The sequence below is a fragment of the Callithrix jacchus genome, chromosome 20, assembly GCF_049354715.1.
Source record: "Callithrix jacchus isolate 240 chromosome 20, calJac240_pri, whole genome shotgun sequence".
Lineage (NCBI taxonomy): Eukaryota > Metazoa > Chordata > Mammalia > Primates > Cebidae > Callithrix > Callithrix jacchus.
This window is the reverse complement of record NC_133521.1, coordinates 4601081-4621919: the sequence shown is the minus strand read 5'-3', so window position 1 is coordinate 4621919 and position 20839 is coordinate 4601081. Positions and strand designations below refer to the sequence as shown.

At 42.7% G+C, this 20839-nt stretch overlaps 1 protein-coding gene across 1 annotated transcript; it reads left to right on the top strand.

The window, feature by feature from the left end:
- The first annotated feature begins 637 nt into the window (after positions 1–637).
- Positions 638–20172, top strand: DNAJA2 (DnaJ heat shock protein family (Hsp40) member A2). The gene is made up of 9 exons (XM_002760917.5): positions 638–817; positions 2313–2372; positions 2681–2904; positions 6065–6145; positions 6530–6663; positions 9725–9921; positions 16200–16344; positions 16475–16602; positions 18395–20172. The coding sequence occupies exons 1-9, from the start codon at positions 740–742 to the stop codon at positions 18584–18586; spliced, it is 1239 nt and encodes a 412-aa protein (XP_002760963.1). The 5' UTR covers positions 638–739; the 3' UTR covers positions 18587–20172.
- The last annotated feature ends 667 nt before the right edge of the window (positions 20173–20839 follow it).

Below are 20839 nucleotides of genomic sequence, written 5' to 3'. Positions count from 1 at the left end.
TAGATATTAAATACTTACGGTATTTATGAATGAAATGGTTTCCCTTAAAACAGTAGAGATGAGATGTATGGGGGGGCGAACGAAACAAAATTGGTAAAATGTAGTTAACGGCACCATGGGGCATAATATACTGCTTTTGCTGGATGTTTCAGAATTCCCATAATATAAAACACAACATACAAACACACCCACACGACCCCCAGTTTTCTTCATCGTAAGCCCCGAGGGAGCCAGACCCAGGGAGTTCACGGGCGACCCCAATTCTGAGAACGACCTCTGCGCGCCGGGCGAGCCTCTTGTGGGAGCCGGGGCCCATTTTCTTTCTCGATGAACTCGAAGCTAACGAAGCTCCGACGCAGGCCTGTTAATCCTCTCAGCGCCTAGTGCCGGATTGAACACGCGACCTCGCAATCATGGCCTTTGAGAGGAAGTTGAATTCCTGGAGTGCGTCGTGCAGAGTTTTTTTACGTCGGCCTCCTGGAGGCCGGGACCACAGGAGAACGGAGCACTCGGCCCACCATTCACCACCAGGACCCCAGTGGCCGCGTCCCAGGCGCTCGGGGGCGGGTTCCAAGCAGCGACGTCACGGCGCACCGTGCGCCGGGTCAAAGTTCAGCCCCGCCCCCGCTTCCCCCTCGCTGTCTACCTCGGCCTGCGCCGCCACCGACGCTGTTTGTGGGCCCGGCTCCGCTCTGTCTGCTCCTCCAGCTTCTCCTTGAGCGCTGCCCGGCCGGCCGCCATGGCGAATGTGGCTGACACGAAGCTGTACGACATCCTGGGCGTTCCGCCCGGCGCCAGCGAGAACGAGCTGAAAAAGGTATCCGGGAGCGGGCCGGCCGGGCGGGTGTGAGGGGCGCGGGGCCTGCGCGGCAGGGGATATCTTCAGCCAGGCCGCGCTACTAGGCGGCCCGCGAGCCGGTGCTGGCAGTGACTGGCCCAGGCTGGGGATCGGCGGCGGCGGGACGGGACTCGCCGCCAGCCGCGCACTCCGGCCTCGGCTGACCTTGGGCCGCCGGCCCCGCCCGCCCGCAGATGCAGCAAATAAAACTCACTCCTGCGCAAACATGACGGGAGTCCTTCCTTCCTCCTTCCTGCTGCCCCCAGGAGGCAGCAGCCCGTTCGGCCCTCCGCGTCGAGGTCACCACCCCGGACAAACAGGTTGGACCGAGGCGTTCAGCGCATCCTGGTCCCTGGGGGGAAGCTGTCCGCGCCGCCGCCGTCGGCTCCGGGTCTGGGGCTCCGCGGGGTGGGGTGGCGGGGAGGTCGAGGCCGCCCCCACCGGGTGCCTCAGGCAGGTGGGGATGTTTCCTGTGTGCCGCGGCCGTCCGCTGCGGGAGCTCCTCCCTCTCTTCCTTCCTCGCCTGTTGACCCGGAGGTAGCGTGGGTCTGTGTTTGGATGCATTGTTCTGTGGGCAGGTCACACTAATGTCCTGTACCTGCTTAAGAATAAACTGTGGTCCCAGCCAAACTCCTAAGTGTACAGTAAACATAAATAGAAGGCCTTATTATCACTGTTTGCAATGCTGCGATATCTTTCATCTCAGGATTTCAAAGCACACGAGGCATTTAATTAAGCTTCACAGCATCCTCACCAGGCTGAGAGCATCCGGATTGCCGAGAAAAATGAGAATGCTTCTCAGGCAGTGAAACGAGTACAGTGGACTTCCTGTTACCTTACCGGAAATGCTAGTCTGTATTATATAATTCACGAGTCTCCGTGAATGAAGATTTGTAGGCAGACCCAAACACCTCATTGAGAGTGTGTGCAACTTTCCCACTACCGAAGTCACTGTAAACTCCAGTTAAACACCACGTGGAAATAAAACACCTAAAGGCACTACCTATTTCCACCTTGGCTTTTTCCTGATGTTACAGTTAGAAGGAAGGCATGAACCATCATGAGCAAGGATTGTTACTTTAGCTTGATTTATGTAGTCCGTAAAGCTTAACAGTCATATTTATCTCGAATTTATTAGGGTTGTCTTGCTCTGGTTACTTGGCCATCAAAGACACTTGACAATACAGAAAATATGGATTTAGCGTTTTGTTTTTCCCTGTGGCATTGCTTCATTGTTTCATCTGGTTTTAACTTCACTGTAACCTATTTTCAAGTATAGCTGTCTACTTGGTTATATTACATTAGTGAGTAAACAGTATCGAAAGAAAGTGCCAAGGAATCCTACGAATAGAAAATATTTTTGGAAGGTTAGGACTTTAGAACATTAGTTCTCAGAAAATTGGATATTAAGTTATCAGAAGACTTTAAACTGGTGTTTGGTTATAACCTTTTTTGTTTTTATCCATTTTCAAAGGCATACAGAAAGTTAGCCAAGGAATACCATCCTGATAAGAATCCAAATGCAGGAGACAAAGTAAGTTATTTGCAGCTTTTTTATTCTAGGGGTTTTAGTTTAACTTAAATTGCCCTCCTTGAAAAAGGGAATGTTGCAAGAAAAAAAAATCCAGCGTGTCCACATAGCCACATTTTCATAATGTCAAGAGTATTTTAGTTTTAGAATGAGAGTACTAGCATTCTGAGGAATGGTGGGTGGTAAATAGAACCATAATCAAGTCAAAGGTAACTTGTCCCTTTTATTAGAATTAAATGGATTCTTGATTCCTGTAGCCTCTCCCCACTCTTCTACTTGAAAATGCAATTATTTTTATTTTTTCTTTATAGTTTAAAGAAATAAGTTTTGCATATGAAGTACTATCAAATCCTGAGAAGCGTGAGTTATATGACAGATACGGAGAGCAAGGTCTTCGGGAAGGCAGCGGTGGAGGTGGTGGCATGGATGATATTTTCTCTCACATTTTTGGTGGGGGATTGTTCGGCTTCATGGGCAATCAGAGTAGAAGTCGAAATGGCAGAAGAAGAGGAGAGGACATGATGCATCCACTCAAGTGAATATCTTCTTTCTTATTTTAAAAAATTAAGTACTTTTTGTCAAGTGGGATAATGACTCAGTAGAAGAAAAAAGTCTCAGAATGTTCTGTCCTTCATTAGAAAAACTTCCATTTGCCTTTTTTTGGGGGGGGAGACATCTCGCTCTGTTGCCCAGGCTGGAGTGCAGTGGTGCGATCTTGGCTCACTGCAACCGCTGCTCCTGGGTTCAAGCGATTCTCCAGCCTCAGCCTCCTCCTGAGTAACTGGGACTACAGGCGCGTGCCACCATACCCAGCTAATTTTTTGTATTTTTAGTGGAGACAGGTTTCACCGTGTTAGCCAGGATGATCTCAATCTCCTGACCTCGTGATCCACCCACCTTGGCCTCCCAAAGTACTGGGATTACAGGCGTGAGCCACCGCACCCAGTGGTCTTGTCTTCTTTTGGTGACTAAATTGAATTTGATTATCTGAATGTTTCTATTTTGCTATAGCTCTTAAAAGGATGGTTGATGTTTTTAATGAGTAGGAAGGTGGTTTTATATGGTTCTGAGGCTGCTTGTTATTATAGGACTTAAAATTTCAAGTGTGAAGATCTTTTTTTAAAATGGAATCTCACTCTGTTACTCAGGCTGGAGTGTAGTGGCGTGATCTTGGCTCACTGCAACTTCTGCCTCCCAGGTTGAAGCACTTCTCCTGCCTCAGCCTCTCCAGTAGCTGGGATTATAGGCACCTGTCACTACACCCAGCTGATTTGTAATTTTTAGTAGAGATGGAGTTTTGCCATGTTGGCCAGGCTGGTCTTGAACTCCTGACCTCAGGTGATCTGCCCACCTTGGCCTCCCAAAGTGCTGGAATTACAGGCATGAGCCACTCTGCCGAGTCTATTTTCTTTGAAGTATATGAATATTCCAAGTTACCTTTTATTTAGAAACTAAAAATGAGTGACTGTCTGCCTACTTTGTGTACACGTTAGAGTCACTCATTACTTGATCCTCAGTGTGAACTCTCCTAAGTTGGTTTCCATGGTGCTTGCTGGCTTCCAGCCTGACATTAACCTGCCAACACATGAATGGTGCCTGACCTTGATCTTAGACTGTGAATCCACAAACCCTCTCCAATGTGAAAATAACTGTTTCACTTTGCAAAATCTGGGAGGTCTTTTTCTCCTATTCTTTTTTTATTCATGGACCGATAAATAATTTTATTAGCAAATGCCAGTGGCTGAAGTTCAAGTACTTATTTAAACTACTTCATAATATCCTAGTTTATATATTTGAGTAAGTTAGAGAAAGTCATATTATCAGTTAACTTGAGTCTCATTGAATCCTTAAATTTGAAAGAATTTACTCTCAGAAATTAATGTTTAGATATCATTCCTATGGTAATAACTGTGTAGTACGGGTTAATTTGTTTTTTTTTTTTCTTTAATAAAAATGGTCTAAAGAGCAAATAGGATCAAGAGAGTGCTCTCTGTACCTTATAGTTCTTCATGTTTAAAAAAATTTTTATGCTATACAATAAATAGTTTTCTGCTGGCTTAACATTTAAAATTTTCCTGATATTATGAATACTATGTTTATAATACTGCATTCTATGACATAACCAGTTACCTTTTATATAGGGTATTACCACATATTTTTTTCTGTAATAGATAGTGCTGCTATGAGTATCTTTATGTACAGCTTTGTTTCTCCTTGGGAGAGATTCCCAGGCAGGCATGAGTGTTTTGAGACTGATAAATACAACTAAATTGCCTTGCAGAGGGATTGTGCCAGTTTAGGCCCCACTAGTGGAGAGTGCCAACCTTGCCAAAGCATTACCTGCATTTTTCCTTTCTTGGCCTTCTTTGTTGAAATGTGTATTTTTTTCTGGCTGAGGATAGTGGTTGTGCATACCAATTGTAATTTAATATGTAGCGGAAGAAAGACCTATTTTCTTTACATGATTTGGTTAAAGGTTCTTACACAGAGTATAAAAGATGCAACAAGCATTTTTATCTAAGGCTCAGATGTAGATAGGTCATTATTTGACAGTGTCATTGGTAATGTTTTGTCCATACGTGTGATATTCTTATCCTACCTACAACAGTTTAAGTTTCTGAAAGAAATAATTTTGAGAAAGCTTGAATATCACAAAATAGTATAGATGCTTTGTAAAATACTTGTAACTATTTTTTTGTTCCTGTAACCCCTGGGATTTTAAAGTAAATATAACAGGTTGACCATTCCTAATCTGAAATCTGAAATGCTCCAGAATCTGAAACTTTTTGAACACCAACCTGATGCCACAAGTAGAAAACTCCACACATAAGTACTTGTCTCACTCTGTCTCCCAGCCTGGAGTACAGTGGTGCAATCTCGGCTCACTGCAGCCTCAACCTTTCGGGCTCAAGCAATTCCCCTGCCTCAGCCTCTTGGGTAGCTGGGACTTTAGACATGCCACTATGGCTGGCTAATTGTTTTTTATTTTTTAGTAAAGACAAGGTCTCCTTATGTTGCTCAGGCTGGTCTTAAACTCCTGGGCTCAAGTAATCCTTCCTCCTCAGTCTCCCAGAATGCTGGGATTATAGGCATAAGCCACTGCACCTAGCATGAAAAACTATTCCTTTCTGTCATACAATAGGTAGGGCCACTTTTTTTTTTTTTTTTAAGACATATGCCATCTCAGTGACTCCCTAAAGCTGAAATATAAGTTTGTAGCCTTGCTAAATTGTCCATGGAGGAATCAGGGACTCTGGAGCCAGATACCTATGTAATCTTGGGCAAGTTTCTTGACCATTCTGTGCCTCAGCTTTATCACATAAAATGGGAATAATAATTGTACCTCTTCTGAAAGGTTTTTATTGGGATTTAGGTGGAGGGCTTATGCCTGAGAACAGAAGGTTTTGATATTTGAGTTTGTGAAGTCATCAGCTTCATCAGAAATTCCACCACAGCAAATTGATGTCCTGACGCTGTAGGTTCTGGCTTTGAGTAACTTATATATACTGTCTGTAGCCGTAAAATATTTCTGTTAATTTGAGCCATAAAATAAAACCTCAGTTGAATTGATTTAATGTGAGATTATGAGGTGTTTTTGCATTATGATGGTGAATTTGCTGTATCAGCTCTTATTTGTATCTTGTATTTAACAAAATGTGGAAAAATTTGTTTGAACCCAATTATTTTCTTTCCAGAGTATCATTAGAAGATCTGTATAATGGCAAGACAACCAAACTGCAACTTAGCAAGAATGTACTCTGTAGTGCATGCAGTGGGTAAGTGTGTCCTCCAGTTTATTGGGTCCATTTTATCTATTCTTCCAGTATCACACTGAATGTCTGTACCAGGTAAAAATTATTATGATTTAAAACCTACAGCTGGGCGCAGTGGCTTACACCTGTAATCCCAGCACTTTGGGAGACCAAGGTGAGTGGATCACTTGAGGTAGGAGGAGACAGAGGTTGCTGTGAACCAAGATCACGCCACTGTACTCCATCTCAATAAATAAATCTTAGCAGGACGGTTTCTGATACTTCTAAAAGTCAATTTAAATACAAGTTACTGGATTTGAAGATGAAGGTAAAAGCAGTTTCTATGTGTCATGGCTTGTTGGAGTGATCTGTGGACAAAAACCTGATGTATGTTTGTGCTTGCTTTAGCCAAGGTGGAAAATCTGGAGCTGTCCAAAAGTGTAGTGCTTGTCGAGGTCGAGGTGTGCGCATCATGATCAGACAGCTGGCTCCAGGAATGGTACAACAGATGCAGTCTGTGTGCTCTGATTGTAATGGAGAAGGTATGTGTCCTGGTACTTCTCTGCTTTTATGTTGGACTGGATTGAAAATGCAGATATTGGAGAGGTTTACAATTTTTTATTTCAAACGGTATTTGTATTCATCTTATAAAAAAAAAAAACAAAAAAACAGGAGACCGGATATATTAGTTCATTCCTGTAATTCCAGCACTTTGGTAGACAAGAGGTGGATTGCTTGAGCCTAGGAGTTTGAGGCCAGCTTGGGCACCATAGTGAGACCTCATTACCGTAGGAAAAAAAGTGTAGAAAAACATATAATGAGGGGCTCAGGGCATGCCTGTGGTCCCAGCTGCCTGGGAGGCTGAGGCAGGATCGCTTGAGCCTAGGAGTTTGAGGGGGCAGTGAGCTGTGATCTTGCCAGTGCACTGCAGTCTGGGTGACAGAACAAGACTTTGATGCAAAAAATAAAGTGCGAAAGTAATTACTTCATTATGCTTAAGCCCAGTGAACATAGAGAAACAGTAGATTTGTATTATGTTAGTGAAAGGTGACTCTTAAATTCCGAAGAGAGGAGCAAGATGATTATTTGTCCCTTTTCTATTTCCTCCTTTATCAAATATAACCTTTTATTAATTTCTGTAGAAATGACCACCATGGGAAGACTATCTCCTTTATCATATAAAACTTTTTAAACTACAAAGGGACAAATCATCAAATAAGTAACTAAACAATAATTGTTTAGTTATTCTGATAAGTTGAAGATTTTACTGTAAGCTTTAGTTAGTTTTTCAGGATTGATTTTGCAATTGAAGCTGTCCTTAAAAAACTAAATAATTTAGACTTTGTAAGCCAAATAGTTTTTGTTACAATTGCTGATCTCTGACCTTTTAGTGCTTTTATAGCCACAGACAAATGGGTGTGGCTGTGTTCTGATTAAAATCTTGTTTAGGCCAGCTGAAGTGGCTCACCCCTGTAATCCCAGCACTTTGAGAGGCTGTGGTGAGTGGATCATGAAATGAGGAGTTTGAGAACAGCATGGCCAATGTAGTGAAATCCCGTCTCTACTAAAGATCCGAAAAATTAGCTAGGCTTGGTGGCGGGAGCCTATAATCCCAGCTACTCGGGAGGCTGAGGCAGGAGAATTGCTTGAACCCAGGAGGCAGAGGTTTCGGTGAGCTGAGACTGCACCATTGTACTCCAGCCTGGGCGACGGGGAGACTCCATCTCAAAAAAAGAAAAAAAGAAAAATCTTATCTGTAAAAACAAGTAGCATCCCCCACCCTCACCTTTCTAGAGCAGTGCTATCCAATAGAATTTTTTCCATATTGTGATGATAGAAATGTTCAGTATCTGCAGTGTTCAGTATAATATCCACTAATCACCTGTGACTACTGCATATTTCACGTGGCTAGTGTGACTGGGGAACTATTTTAAATTTGAATTAATTTAAACATAAACTTAAGTAGCTACAGGTAGATAGTGGCTACCATATTAGCAGTACAGTACAGTTCAAGAGCATCCTTTTCCAAATTGTTCTTGGAAGTGATGAGATAATTATGAGAAGCTACATAGGATATTACCCTTCCTGCAGAATCTTGGCATTTTACTTTATTTTTAATTATTGTTTTTGGAGATATGATCTTGTCACCTGGGCTGGAGTGCAGTGGCACACTCTTGGCTTACTGCAGCCTCCACTGCCCATGCTCAAGCAATCTTCCAACCTCAGCCCCCCCCCCCGCCCCCAACTCCCAAGTAGCTGAGACCACCCCTGCTTGCCATCACGCCCAGCTAATTTTTGTATTTCTTGTAGAAATGGGGTTTTGCCGTTTTGCCCAGGCTGGTCTTGAACTCCTGAGCTCAAGTGATCCTCCTGCCTCAGCCTCCCAAAGTGCTGGGATTGCAGGTGTTAGCCACCACACTTGGTCTCATTTTATTTTATTAAAATTGCTAACAACTCCTGCTATGAAGAAACGAAAGTTTGAGACCCAAGAGAAATAAAGAATTTTAAAAGAGAAAAGAAACGTAAGTTGACTGAAATCTTTTCCCATGTACCACTACCTTTTTTTTTTTTTTTCCGAGACAGTCTCGCTCTGTCTCCCAGGCTGGAGTGGAGTAGCACGATCTCAGCTCACCACAGTCTCCACCTCCCGGGATCAAGTGATTCTCCTGCCTCAACCTACTGAGTAGCTGGGGTTATAGGCACACACCACCACGCCCGGCTAATTTTTGTATTTTTAGTGAAGACAGGGTTTTGCCATGTTGGCCAAGCTGGTCTCAAAACTCCTGACCTCAGGCGATTTGCCCACCTCCATCTCCCAAAGGGCTGGGATCACAGGTGTGAGCCACCATGCCCGGCCACCATTACCATTTTGAAGAACTGGTGTTTTGAAGAATGTAAGTACTGTTACAGAAACAGTCCCTTAATAATCAGTTATACACATCTTTCTAAGCCTTCAAATGTGCCAGTAATTGGCCATTAGAAAGTGACACAATTTTTTCACACTATGTAAAATGACAGTTTTGCTTTTTTACACCATAATCAAATATTTCAGAAGAATATGTAGAAGAGAAAAGCTATGTTGCCCTAAACATGGTATGGATACATTACATTCTGAAATAGTGGGTAGCTGAGTCCCTCAGGCAATCTGCAGTAGTAAGATGCAAGTTTCTGTTATTCAGAATAGTGCTTTTTTGTTTTGTTTTGAGACATGGTCTCACACTCACCCAGACTGTGGTACATTGGCATGTTTATAACTCACTGCAACCTCAGACTTCAGCGCTCCTCCCTCCTCAGCCTTCCGAGTAATCAGGATTACAGGTGTACACTACTATGCCCGGCTAATTTTTTTTAATTTGTAGTAGAGGCAAGGTCTCACTGTTGCCAGGCTGGTCTCAGATCCTGAGCTCAAGTGATCCTACCACCCTGACCTTGCAAAATGTGGGGATTACAGGCTTGAGCCACTGTGCTCGGCCTCAGAATGCTGCTTTGAATAAAAATTTAGATAGCGATTAAAAGAAGTTCAGAGAGTATATTTAAATAGTAAGGATATTAAAAGTACAGTATAATACTGTTACTGAAAGTTTCAATGACTTCTCTTTCCAGGAGAGGTAATTAATGAAAAAGACCGCTGTAAAAAATGTGAAGGGAAGAAGGTGATTAAAGAAGTCAAGATTCTTGAAGTCCACGTCGACAAAGGCATGAAACATGGACAGAGAATTACATTCACTGGGGAAGCAGACCAGGCCCCAGGAGTAGAACCAGGAGACATTGTTCTGTTGCTACAGGAGAAAGAACATGAGGTGATTTTACTTTTTTAAAGTTTGTTTGGTTTTATATTTTGTTTTATTCAGAAGTACTTCTTGCCTGTGAGAAATAGATTAGATCTGTTTGGAGTCCCTGGAGCAACACTGCACACTGGTGAAGTTAAGGAAGTCATGGCTGACTTCCTAAGACTGGCTTGTGTAAGAAAGACTAACAAAGCAGGCACAATTAGAAGCACTGTAGGAGTCAGTTTTAGTCCTGGTTTGGTCTTTTTTTTTTCTTTTTTCTTTTTTTTTTTTACGGAGTCTTCTTCTGTTATCCAGGCTGGAGTGCAGTGGCACGATCTCTGCTAACTGCAACCTCCGCCTCCCAGGTTCAAGCGATTCTCCTCTGGCTTGGTCATTGACTAGCACTGAAACCGTAGGTAGTCTTTCTGTCTCAATTTCTTCTTTGTTTATGAAAATAAGGGCATTGGGCATTGGACCAGATGGTCTAAGGCAGCCTGTTTTCACTGTGAAACTCTGCTGCTCTGTTGATTTGGTTTTTATTTATTGGGTAGCCAAGTGAGCTATCCTAGAAAGGGTTCTTGGGTTTTCAAAATACCATTTTTTTTTTTTTTTTTGAGACAGAGTCTTGCTCTGTCGCCAGGCGCCAGGCTGGATGGAGTACAGTGGCGCAATCTCGGCTCACTGCAATCTCTGCCTCCTGGTTTCAAACAATTCTCAGGCCTCAGCCTCCCTAGTAGCTGGGACTACAGGCGTACACCACCATGCCCAGCTAATTTTTGTATATTTTAGTAGAGACAGGGTTTCACCATGTTGGCCAGGATGGTCTTGATATCTTGACCTCGTGATCCGCCTGCCTCTGCCTCCCAAAGTGCTGGGATTACAGGCGTGAGCCACCGCGCCCGGGCAATAACATTTTTTTAGACGTTTCTGAAGAATGTGGTCTCTAGTGTATGTTTTTGGGTTTTTTTTTTTTTTTGAGACAGGGTCTTGCTCAGTCACCCAGGTTGGACAGTGGCATGATCTGGGATCACTACAGTCTTCACCGCTGGGCCCAAGTGATCCTCCCATCTCAGCCTCCTGAATAGCTGGGACAACTGGCGCACCACCATGCCTATAGAGACAGGGTCTTGCCATATTGCCCAGGCTGGTCTTGAACTCCTCAGCTCAAGCTGTCCTCCTGCCTTGACCTTCCAAAGTGCTGAGATTACAGGCACGAGCCACCATGCCAGGCCTAGTGTATGTTTTGATTTTAACATTGCACCTATATATTTTCTAATGTCCATATAGGATACCATAGACCTTACTCATAAAGATTATATCTGGGACTGTTGATGAAAAGCCCTCTCAGTAATCATCTAAATTTTTGAATGTTAGAAGCACTTGACAGGACTCTGGTTTTGTACTTGATCACATTTACTTATGCTTTCCTCTGAAAGTCTTTACATCACAGTTTAGCCACCTTTTTAGTTTGCCCTAAAATTTTCTCCTATGCATAAGCCCGATGAACATGGAGAAACGGTAAATTTGTATTATGTTCAGTGATAGGTTACTCTTTTTTTTTTTTTTTTTTTTGAGGTGGAGTCTCTGTCACCCAGGCTGGAGTACACTGGTACAGTCTCAGCTCACTGCAACCTCTGCCTCCTGGGTTCAAGCAGTTCTCCACCTCAGCATCGCGAGCAGCTGGGATTACAGGCACCTGCCACCATGCCCAGCTAATTTATTTTTGTATGTTTAATAGAGACAGGGTTTCACCATGTTGGCCAGGTTGGTCTTAAACTCCTGACTTCATGATCCACCTGTCTCAGCCTCTCAAAGTGCTGGAATTACAGGCGTGAGCCACTGCACCCGGCCTTCTCTTTTTAATTCTAAAAAGATGGGCAGGTTGGGGGCGATGGCTCACATATGTAATCCCAGCACTTTGGGAGGCTGAGGCAGGTGGATCACGAGGTCAGGAGTTCCAAGACCAGCCTGACCAGGACAGTGAAACCCCGTTTCTACTAAAAATACAAAAATTTGCCAGGCATGGTGGCCGACGCCTATAATTCCAGCTGCTAGGGAGGCTGAGGCGGAGAGTTGCTTGAACCTGGGAGGAGGAGGTTGCAATGAGCCAAGGTTGCACCATTGCACTCCAGCCTGGGTGACAGAGCAAGATTCCATCTCAAAAAAAAAGATGGGTAAGCTGATTATTTGTCCCTTTATTTATTTATTGAGATGGAGTTTCGCTCTTGTTGCCCAGGCTGGAGTGCAGTGGCACGATCTTGGCTCACTGCAACCTCCCCCTCCGGGGTCAAGCAATTCTCCTGTCTCAACCTCCTGAGTAGCTGGGATTACAGACATCTGCTACCACACCTGGCTAGTTTTTGGCATTTTTAGTACAGACAAGGTTTCACCATGTTGGCCAACTTAGTTCTCGAACTCCTGACCTCAGGTGATCCACCCACCTCAGCCTCCCAATGTATTGGGATTACAGGCGTGAACCACCGCACCTGGCCTTATTTGTCCCTTTATAATTTAGAGGTTATATTTTCTGTGGTGGTCATTTATCCAAATAAAGTAAATTTTAAAAATCACTGTAAGACTCCAGTAGAGAACAACAAAGCCATATTGAGATACAGATTTTAGGAATTTGGTTGTAATCCTTCACAAGGTCAGGCTTGATCTCCTGGACAATCAGGGCGTGCTAGTCAGGTTTCATGACTCAGCAAAGCTACAAATTATGTATTTTGTTTTTTTGTGGAAATTGCCAACTCTACAAATAGCAAAGGTCTCCTAGGTTGCCAAAAAATAAGAGTAGTTTTTAGAATTTTGCTTTTGGGTCTTGTAGGATCAAGTATTTACAAGGTTTCCTATTTGTTGACATTTTAGCTGTTTCCTTGTTCATTCAGTCTTGCTGTTGTGCACACCACCATACCAGGAATATGAGGGAGAAAAATAACAAGACAGCTAAGTAATTGGTAATTCTGCTTGGATGTAGGTTATGTAGGTTAGACTGTATTGTAAAATGGTACAAACAATGCCTGGGCATTTTCTTTGAGATAAAGTCTCACTCTGTTGCTCAGGCTGGAGTGCAGTGGTACGATTTCAGTTCACTGCAACCTCCGCCTCCTGGGTTCAAGTGATTCTCCTGCCTCAGCCTCTCGAGTAGCTGGGATTACAGGCACCTGCCACCACATCCAGCTAATATTTGTATTTTTAGTAGAGACGGGGTTTCAGTCTGTTGGCCAGGCTGGTCTGGAACTCCTGACCTTTGATCTGTCCACATCGGCCTCCCAAAGTGCTGGGAGCCACCACGCTGCCTGGGCATTTTCATTGATAGAATCCTTGAAGTAGGTTGGAGTTCGTTGTCAAATGATGTTTGGCAGTGCAGCAGCATGATAGTGAGGAAGTGAAGGAGGAATGGTTATTTGCAGAGAAAAGATTATTTTGGTTTGGGGCATGTCAAACTGAAGGTAAAACCTTTTTTACCTCTACGTTTAGTTTTTAATGTTGCTGCATAATTAAATTGGGTTTTTAAAAGTACATCATTGGATTTGGAGGCAAAGGACTTCAGGTCTGGTCCCCATTTACTAGCTTCATCTTCTCTGGACTTTTCAGATATTAAAGAGTCAAATGAGATTATGAATAAGCTGCTTTCTTAGGGCTGTGGGGAGGTGTTGGGAAGTAAGTCATCTCTTAAAATTGTTGGCAGCAGTGGAATTGACAAGGAATTTTCAACAGAAGACAGGTGTAACTGGTTGTCTAAGGTAGAAAATATAAGGTGGTAAATGGAAATTTGTCTTAGTTCTTTCTTGGGAGTGCTGGATCATCTGTAGTCATTATCTTGCCATGTCACTTAGCAGTATGACTGTTTGTGTGTCTCAGTGGTTTGGTTACCATAGTGCATTTATACAGCACCAAACCACAGAACCTGGTGATAGTCACGCCTCTATAATCTGTACTTCTGTTATTCAGAAATTATAACTTTTAAATGTTTTATGTTCTAGTGCTTGGTGATCCCTCCTCATTAATCTTGTATTTCAGAAACTCTGGCGTTTTTTTTTTTTTGTTTTACCATAGTGCATTTATACAGCACCAAACCACAGAACCTGGTGATGTTAGTCACGCCTCTATAATCTGTACTTCTGTTATTCAGAAATTATAACTTTTAAATGTTTTATGTTCTAGTGCTTGGTGGTCCCTCCTCATTAATCTTGTATTTCAGAAACTCTGGCATTTTTTTGTTGTTGTTCTAATATATATATTTATTTATTTTCAGCCAGATCTTATAGTGAGAACTCTCTGGCATCCTTGCTTGTTTATTCTGTTTAAACTTTTAACATCAAATTATTTAGCTTACCCCTCTCCATAGCAACAATCATTCTGATAATCATTTTTTATTGAAATCACTTTCAGTTGAACTTTCCTGTATAAGAACATATATGTATCTCTTCTTGTTCCCTACATCTCTTTTTTTTTTTTTTTTTTTTTTGAGACAGTCTTGTCCTGTGCCCAGGCTGGAGTGCAGTGGCACAATTGTATTTTTAGTAGAGACAGGATTTCACCATGTTGGCCAGGCTGGTCTCAAACTCTGACCTCAAGTGATCTGCCTGCCTCAGCCTCCCAAAGTGCTGGGATTATAAGTGTTAGCCACCACGCCCAGCCCTGGTCCCTATTTCTAATATGACTTTAACAAAGGATATTTGGTGAGATGGTTCTTGGAACACTGGCATTCTATAGACTACTTAGCATTTTATTTTAAAATTTATTATTTTTAAGATACAGGGTCTCCTTTTGTCACCCAGGCTGGAGTGCAGTGGCTGGATCATTAATGAGGAGGGACTACCACTGCAGCCTCCACTCTGGACTCAAGGGATAGTCCTGCCTCAACTGGCCTATTTTATGTTTTGATTTTTTTGTCTCCCTATGTTGCGTTTGACCTGGCCTCCCAAAGCTCTGACCCTATACTTAGCTTTTTTTTATTTTAATTTTTTTTTTAGATAGAGTCTTGCTCTATTGCCCAGGCTGGATAGAGTACAGTGGCACAGTCTCTGCTCACTGCAACCTCTACCTCCTGGGTTCAAGTGATTCTCCTCCCTCAGCCTGCTGAGTAGCTGGAACTACAGGAGGCTAATTTTTGTATTTTTAGTAGAAACGGGGTTTCACCATATTGGCCAGGCTAGTCTCAACTCCTGACCTGACCTCAGGTGATCCACCTGCCTTGGCCTCCCACAGTGCTGGGATTACACGTGTGAGCCACCAGTGCCTGACCTACTTAGCAATTTTAATGCGTTGAAAAGTCCTGCATCAAAGAAACTATCGGTCCCATTGTGAGGAACACTTGAATAAATGTGCGTAGATAATATACACTCTTGGATTTCAAACTTTAACCTACACTATAATTGCCTGGGGGGCTTGTTAGGACTACAGATTGCTGGGCCCTGCCCTCCTTGTTTCTGGCAGGAATGGAGTGGGGCCCAAGAATCTGTTTTCCTAACAAGTTTCCTGAAGTTGCTGGTCTAGAACCACACTCAGAGAATCATTGGTTAAGGTAATAGTTTAACTTTGTTTAATAGGTAAATTTAAGGGAATAACATAGGAAAATAACCTGTCTACCAGATTTTCTATAAGTGAACCAGCCAGGATTATTCTTTACAAGAAGAGCAACCATTGTAAAATCTAAGCAAAAACTGTAGGTTGGGCATGTGAAATTGGATGCATTTTTCCTACACGTTGAAGGCTCGGAAACATTCTTTGTGCTTATTCTCAATACCTTTTGCATTACCTAGTTCATAGGCTTTTGGTGTAATATTGACTGAGCCAAGTTTTGCATTTTAGTGATGTGTGAGGCTTGTTGGTACATGCGTGAAGCATGGAATTGAGCCCCTTGGCTTTGCTGGCTGGGTGTTACTGGTTGAGGTTTTTTATGTTAACCTTGGACCCTCCCCCTTCCCTTATGATCAAGTCTGGGGAGCACTCAGGATGAGCCTGTTCTGCAGAAGCCTTCTGGGCTTTCTGTACCTTTTTGCCCAGAGGCAGAGTCCAAAAGTGGGCCATAATTGCACCTGGCCCTGTTTTGGGAGCCTCAGGTCTGTTGCTTTTATATATGCCATTGTTTACCAGTTTCAATACACCTTCCTCATGGAAGTTTCTCGCTTACTACTTGGGAGTAGCTAGCTTTCCTAATATAAGTTTAGGGCACTAGGGACAGTGGCATTTTTGTTTTGCAGTGAGTGGTAGAAATAAGGTTTTGAAATTAAGTCAAGGAACATAATCCCACAGGGTATAGCTCCATAATTTTTGGAAAACTATGTTTCTTTTGTGCTTTATAGGTATTTCAGAGAGATGGGAATGATTTGCATATGACATATAAAATAGGACTTGTTGAAGCTCTGTGTGGATTTCAGTTCACATTTAAGCACCTTGATGGCCGTCAGATTGTGGTGAAATACCCGCCTGGCAAAGTAATTGAACCAGGTAAATCTTGATTTTGTCTGATTCTGGTTTTCAGGTGTTGTTACAATTTGTAATTTTTTTATACTGCATAACTCAAAAAATTGTACACTTCTTTTGGTAAAATTATTAATCATTTTCTCTTAAATAATAGGTTGTGTTCGGGTAGTTCGAGGTGAAGGGATGCCACAATATCGTAATCCCTTTGAAAAAGGTGATCTTTACATAAAGTTTGATGTGCAGTTTCCTGAAAACAACTGGATCAACCCAGACAAGCTTTCTGTAAGTGTTCTTTAAATGAAGCAACAGTTGACTTCAAGTTTGGGGTTCTCTTTGTTCTTTTTGGGTTTTTTTTTTTTGAGACAGGGTCTCTGTTGCCCAGGCTGGGGTACAGTGGTATGATCATAGCTCACTGGAGCCTCAACCTCCTGGGCTCAAGCAGTCCTCTCACCTCAGCCCCCTGAGTAGCTGGACTATAGGTGTATGCTACCATGCCTGGCTAAAAAAAAGTTTTTTGAGACATAGTCTCACTCTGTCATCCAAGCTGGATTGCATTGGTGCAAACTTGGCTCACTGTACCGTCTGCCTCCCAGGTTCAAGCGATTCTCCTGCTTTAGCCATCAAGTAGCTGGGATTACAGGCATGAGCCACCATGCCTGGCAAGTTCCTTTCTTTCTGTTTAAGAGGGTCCCTCTGTTGCCCAGGCTAGCATGTAGTTGCATGATCATGGCTCGATACAGGTTTTCACCACCACACCCGGCTAATGCTTTTTAAAACTTTTTATAGAGGTGGATTCTTGCTATTTTGTTCAGACTGGTCTCAAACTCCTGGCCTCAAGCATTCTTCTTGCCTCCTGAAGTGCTGGGATTGCAGTCCTGAGTCACTGCACCCAGCTGACTTCAAGTTTCTTAATAGTCATGTTACTGTCAGTTTTAAAGTATGTTTGTGTGATTGGTAGTCTTTCCTAGTTGTTAGGAAATGGGGAATTGCTGGTGTAAATGTTGATGGGGCCAAGCAGGGAATTGTAGAGGAGTAGAGCAGACTGGTGTGGGCAGTGGTAAGGACTAGCACTCCCTGGAGAGATCAACTCACCTGCAGAGGGCAGGACCACTACCTGCTTCGAGTCAGCTGATGTCTGTGCCGGATGCAGGCGTGTCTCTTGTAGAAATTTTCTAATTTTTAAGTATTGGCAGCTAATGATTTTCTTTTTTTTTTTTTTCTTAATTCACCTTCTACTTTGGTAGATGTTTTTTATTACTTTTTTTTCTTTTCTTTTTTTTTTTTTTTTTTTGAGACGGAGTTTCGCTCTTGTTACCCAGGCTGGAGTGCAATGGCGCAATCTCGGCTCACCGCAACCTCCGCCTCCTGGGTTCAGTCAATTCTCCTGCCTCAGCCTCCTGAGTAGCTGGGATTACAGGCACGTGGCACCATGGCCAGCTAATTTTTTGTATTTTTAGTAGAGATGGGGTTTCACCATGTTGACCAGGATGGTCTCTATCTGTTGACCTCGTGATCCACCTGCCTCGGCCTCCCAAGTGCTGGGATTACAGGCTTGAGCCACCGTGCCCGGCCTTTATTACTTTTTAAAGCAGTACATGGGTTGCATAAAAGATGTCTGCAGATTTGGCATGTGGGTGATGAGTTTGTGATCACTGAGAGTGCAAAGTCCAATCCCCTTTCCTTTTTTTAACTTTTTTTTGCAATGGAGTCTCGCTCTGCCACCCAGGCTGGAGTGCAGTGGTACGATCTTGGCTCACTGCAACCTCCACCTCCTGGGTTCAGGCAATTCTCCTGCCTCAACTGCCCAGTAGCTGGGATTACAGGCACCCACCACCATGCCCGGCTAATTTTTTGTATTTTTAGTAGAGACAAGGTTTATGTTGTCCAGGCTGGTCTTGAACTCCTGACCTCAGGTGATCCACCCGCCTCAGCCTCCCAAAGTGTTGGGATTACAGGCATGAGTCACAGTGCCCGGCCCCTTTTTTTTTTTAACTCTTAAAGAAACACACTGGATTGTATCCAAAGGAAAGTTGATGAAAATATTACAACCTATCTGGTTTTTGTTTTAATGAAGGAACTAGAAGATCTTCTGCCATCTAGACCAGAAGTTCCTAATGTAATCGGAGAAACAGAGGAGGTAGAGCTTCAGGAATTTGATAGCACTCGAGGCTCAGGTGGTGGTCAGAGGCGTGAAGCCTATAATGATAGCTCTGATGAAGAAAGCAGCAGCCATCATGGACCTGGAGTGCAGTGTGCCCATCAGTAAACTCGGCAGACAAATTGCACAGGTGGATTTTCTTTCCACATTTGCCTGATTTGGTCTCAGCAATCCAGCTGGAGTGTCTTATCAATCCAGATGAACTGAGAGACATCTGTTGGTCTACGTGTAACTTTTAAAATTGGTATAGTATCTACAGAGTGTATAATTTAAACTAACCACGAGGCTTTACATCTTCATTTCGACTGTTCCATAGCAGAATAAAGCACTTGAAAGGAAACAAGACTCCCTTTCACACATGGATTATAACTTTCAATCCTGGTATCTGTGCTTGATTTTTATCAGTTTTGTGTAGATTTTTATGTTTCATATTTTAAATTTAAATCCCACATTGTAAAATTTGTACAATTTGTCCTAAAGCTTTGTGTTTGGCTGCACCTGCATAAGCTGCTACAAATAGAATAAAGAATTTCATAGCCTGTATCTATCATTTTAGATGCATGGAAAAAATGGGCTTTGCACACAATGGGTTTGGAGCTGACTGGGAACAATGGAAAAAATTACATTAGCTGTGGTTGTAAAGGTTTTTTGTTTTTGTTTTTTTTTGGATTTTTTTTTTTTTTTTTTTTTACCATCTTGTGAAAGGTTTCTGAAACTTGATAATAAAAAGCAGTTGGTGTAAATTATTCTTTTGTGTCACATTTTTAGAAGAAAAAACATAAAGAATGTATCCTTAGTGTACTGGTTCTTAAACAGCCCATAAAAACCCATTGGCCTGAAGCTTATATCTCAGGCCCATGCCCATCTTACAGTTTTGAAAGGCAAAAGGCTGGTAGAGACAGTCTTCAATGGCTGCAGCAATGCTCTGTAGAGTCCAGGGTGTCTGAGTGCTGTAACTCCTGAGCACTGGGCTAGCCCAACCTCTGTATCTTCCCTACCACCACCCCCTTAAAAAAAATAAGGTTAACAGCAAATGTATAGTAAAACCATGTCTGCATAGAACCTGTTCAAATGCTCTGTCTTCATTAAATGTAAAAGTAAAAGATGCTTTGTCTCCATTAAGTTGAATGTTTGAAATTGGGGAAGCCATTGTTTATTTTCTTGATTTTCTATAATGTTTTATAGAAAAGTGAGGATGCTTAGGCTGGTATGAGGAAATTCAGGTAAAACTGATGAAAAGGATGTTGTCTTTCTCTTTCCATCATCTGGTTTTTACCATTTCACTCTCAGTAGGTATTTTTACTAAATAGAACACACTTATTTGAGGCAAGAGACATCAGACGCACATTTTACATTTGTAAAGGAACATATGGGAAAACTGAAAACTAAAAATTTTAAATGTATTAAATGCCATCCCTGAGCCTAAATCTAGTATTTGTAGTTTATTTCTAGGTCTGCTAGAATCTGAATGAAAAAAGGTGTGCTGACACCAATCAAGGCCTGTGAGGTTTAAATTATTGACCTATCCACTCTACCTCCATTGTACAAAAAATATTTTACAACAAGCCTGGGCAAGATTCAACAGTATAGTAGTTTTGTATCCAAGGTTACTTCCCTACAACCACTTAAAACATAAGAAATGCGGTGGCAATATAAAGTTTGTAGCCTTTGCAATAAAGGTTTATAAAACAGTTGTTCAGCGTAGTCTGTCTGTCATTTCTACCCAGGTGTTTTGACTGTAGGCAAGAAAACTATTTGGAAGAGAGTTCTGTTAAGAAGTGTTATTTTGCCGGGCGCGGTGGCTCCTGTAATCCCAGCACTTTGGGAGGCTGAGGCGGGCAGATCATGAGGTCAGGAGATCGAGACCATCCTGGCTAACACGATGAAACCCTGTCTCCACTAAACAGCTGGGACACATTCTGAGAAGTTCATGGTTAGGCGGTTTATTAGAGTATACTTGGATGAACCTAGGTGATTTGGCTGACTATACACCTATTTGGTATAGTGTATTGCTCCTAGACTACAAACCTGCACAGCTTGTTAATGTAGGCAGTTGTAACACAATGGTAAACAGTTTTCTGTCTACCTTTTGGTACAGTAAAAGTACCTTGTAAGAGAAAAGGGTAGGGTGTGGTGGCTCACGCCTGTAATCCCAGCACTTTAGGAGGCTGAGGTAGGTGGATTACCTGAGGTCAGGAGTTCAAGACCAGCCTGGCTAACGTGATGAAACCCCGTCTCTACTAAAAATATAAAAATTAGCTGGGTATGGTAGCACATGCCTATAATCCCAGCTACTTGGGAGGCTGAGGCAGGAGAATCACTGGAACCCGGGAGGTGGAGGTTGCAGTGAGCTGAGACCGC

Excerpts from the sequence above, each read along its gene's own strand:
- DNAJA2 (XM_002760917.5), top strand. The coding sequence starts at position 740 with ATGGCGAATGTGGCTGACACGAAGCTGTACGACATCCTGGGCGTTCCG. Across the intron at positions 6,146-6,529 it reads CTCTGTAGTGCATGCAGTGG|CCAAGGTGGAAAATCTGGAG; the intron begins GTAAGTGTGTCC and ends TGCTTGCTTTAG. Across the intron at positions 6,664-9,724 it reads CTCTGATTGTAATGGAGAAG|GAGAGGTAATTAATGAAAAA; the intron begins GTATGTGTCCTG and ends TTCTCTTTCCAG.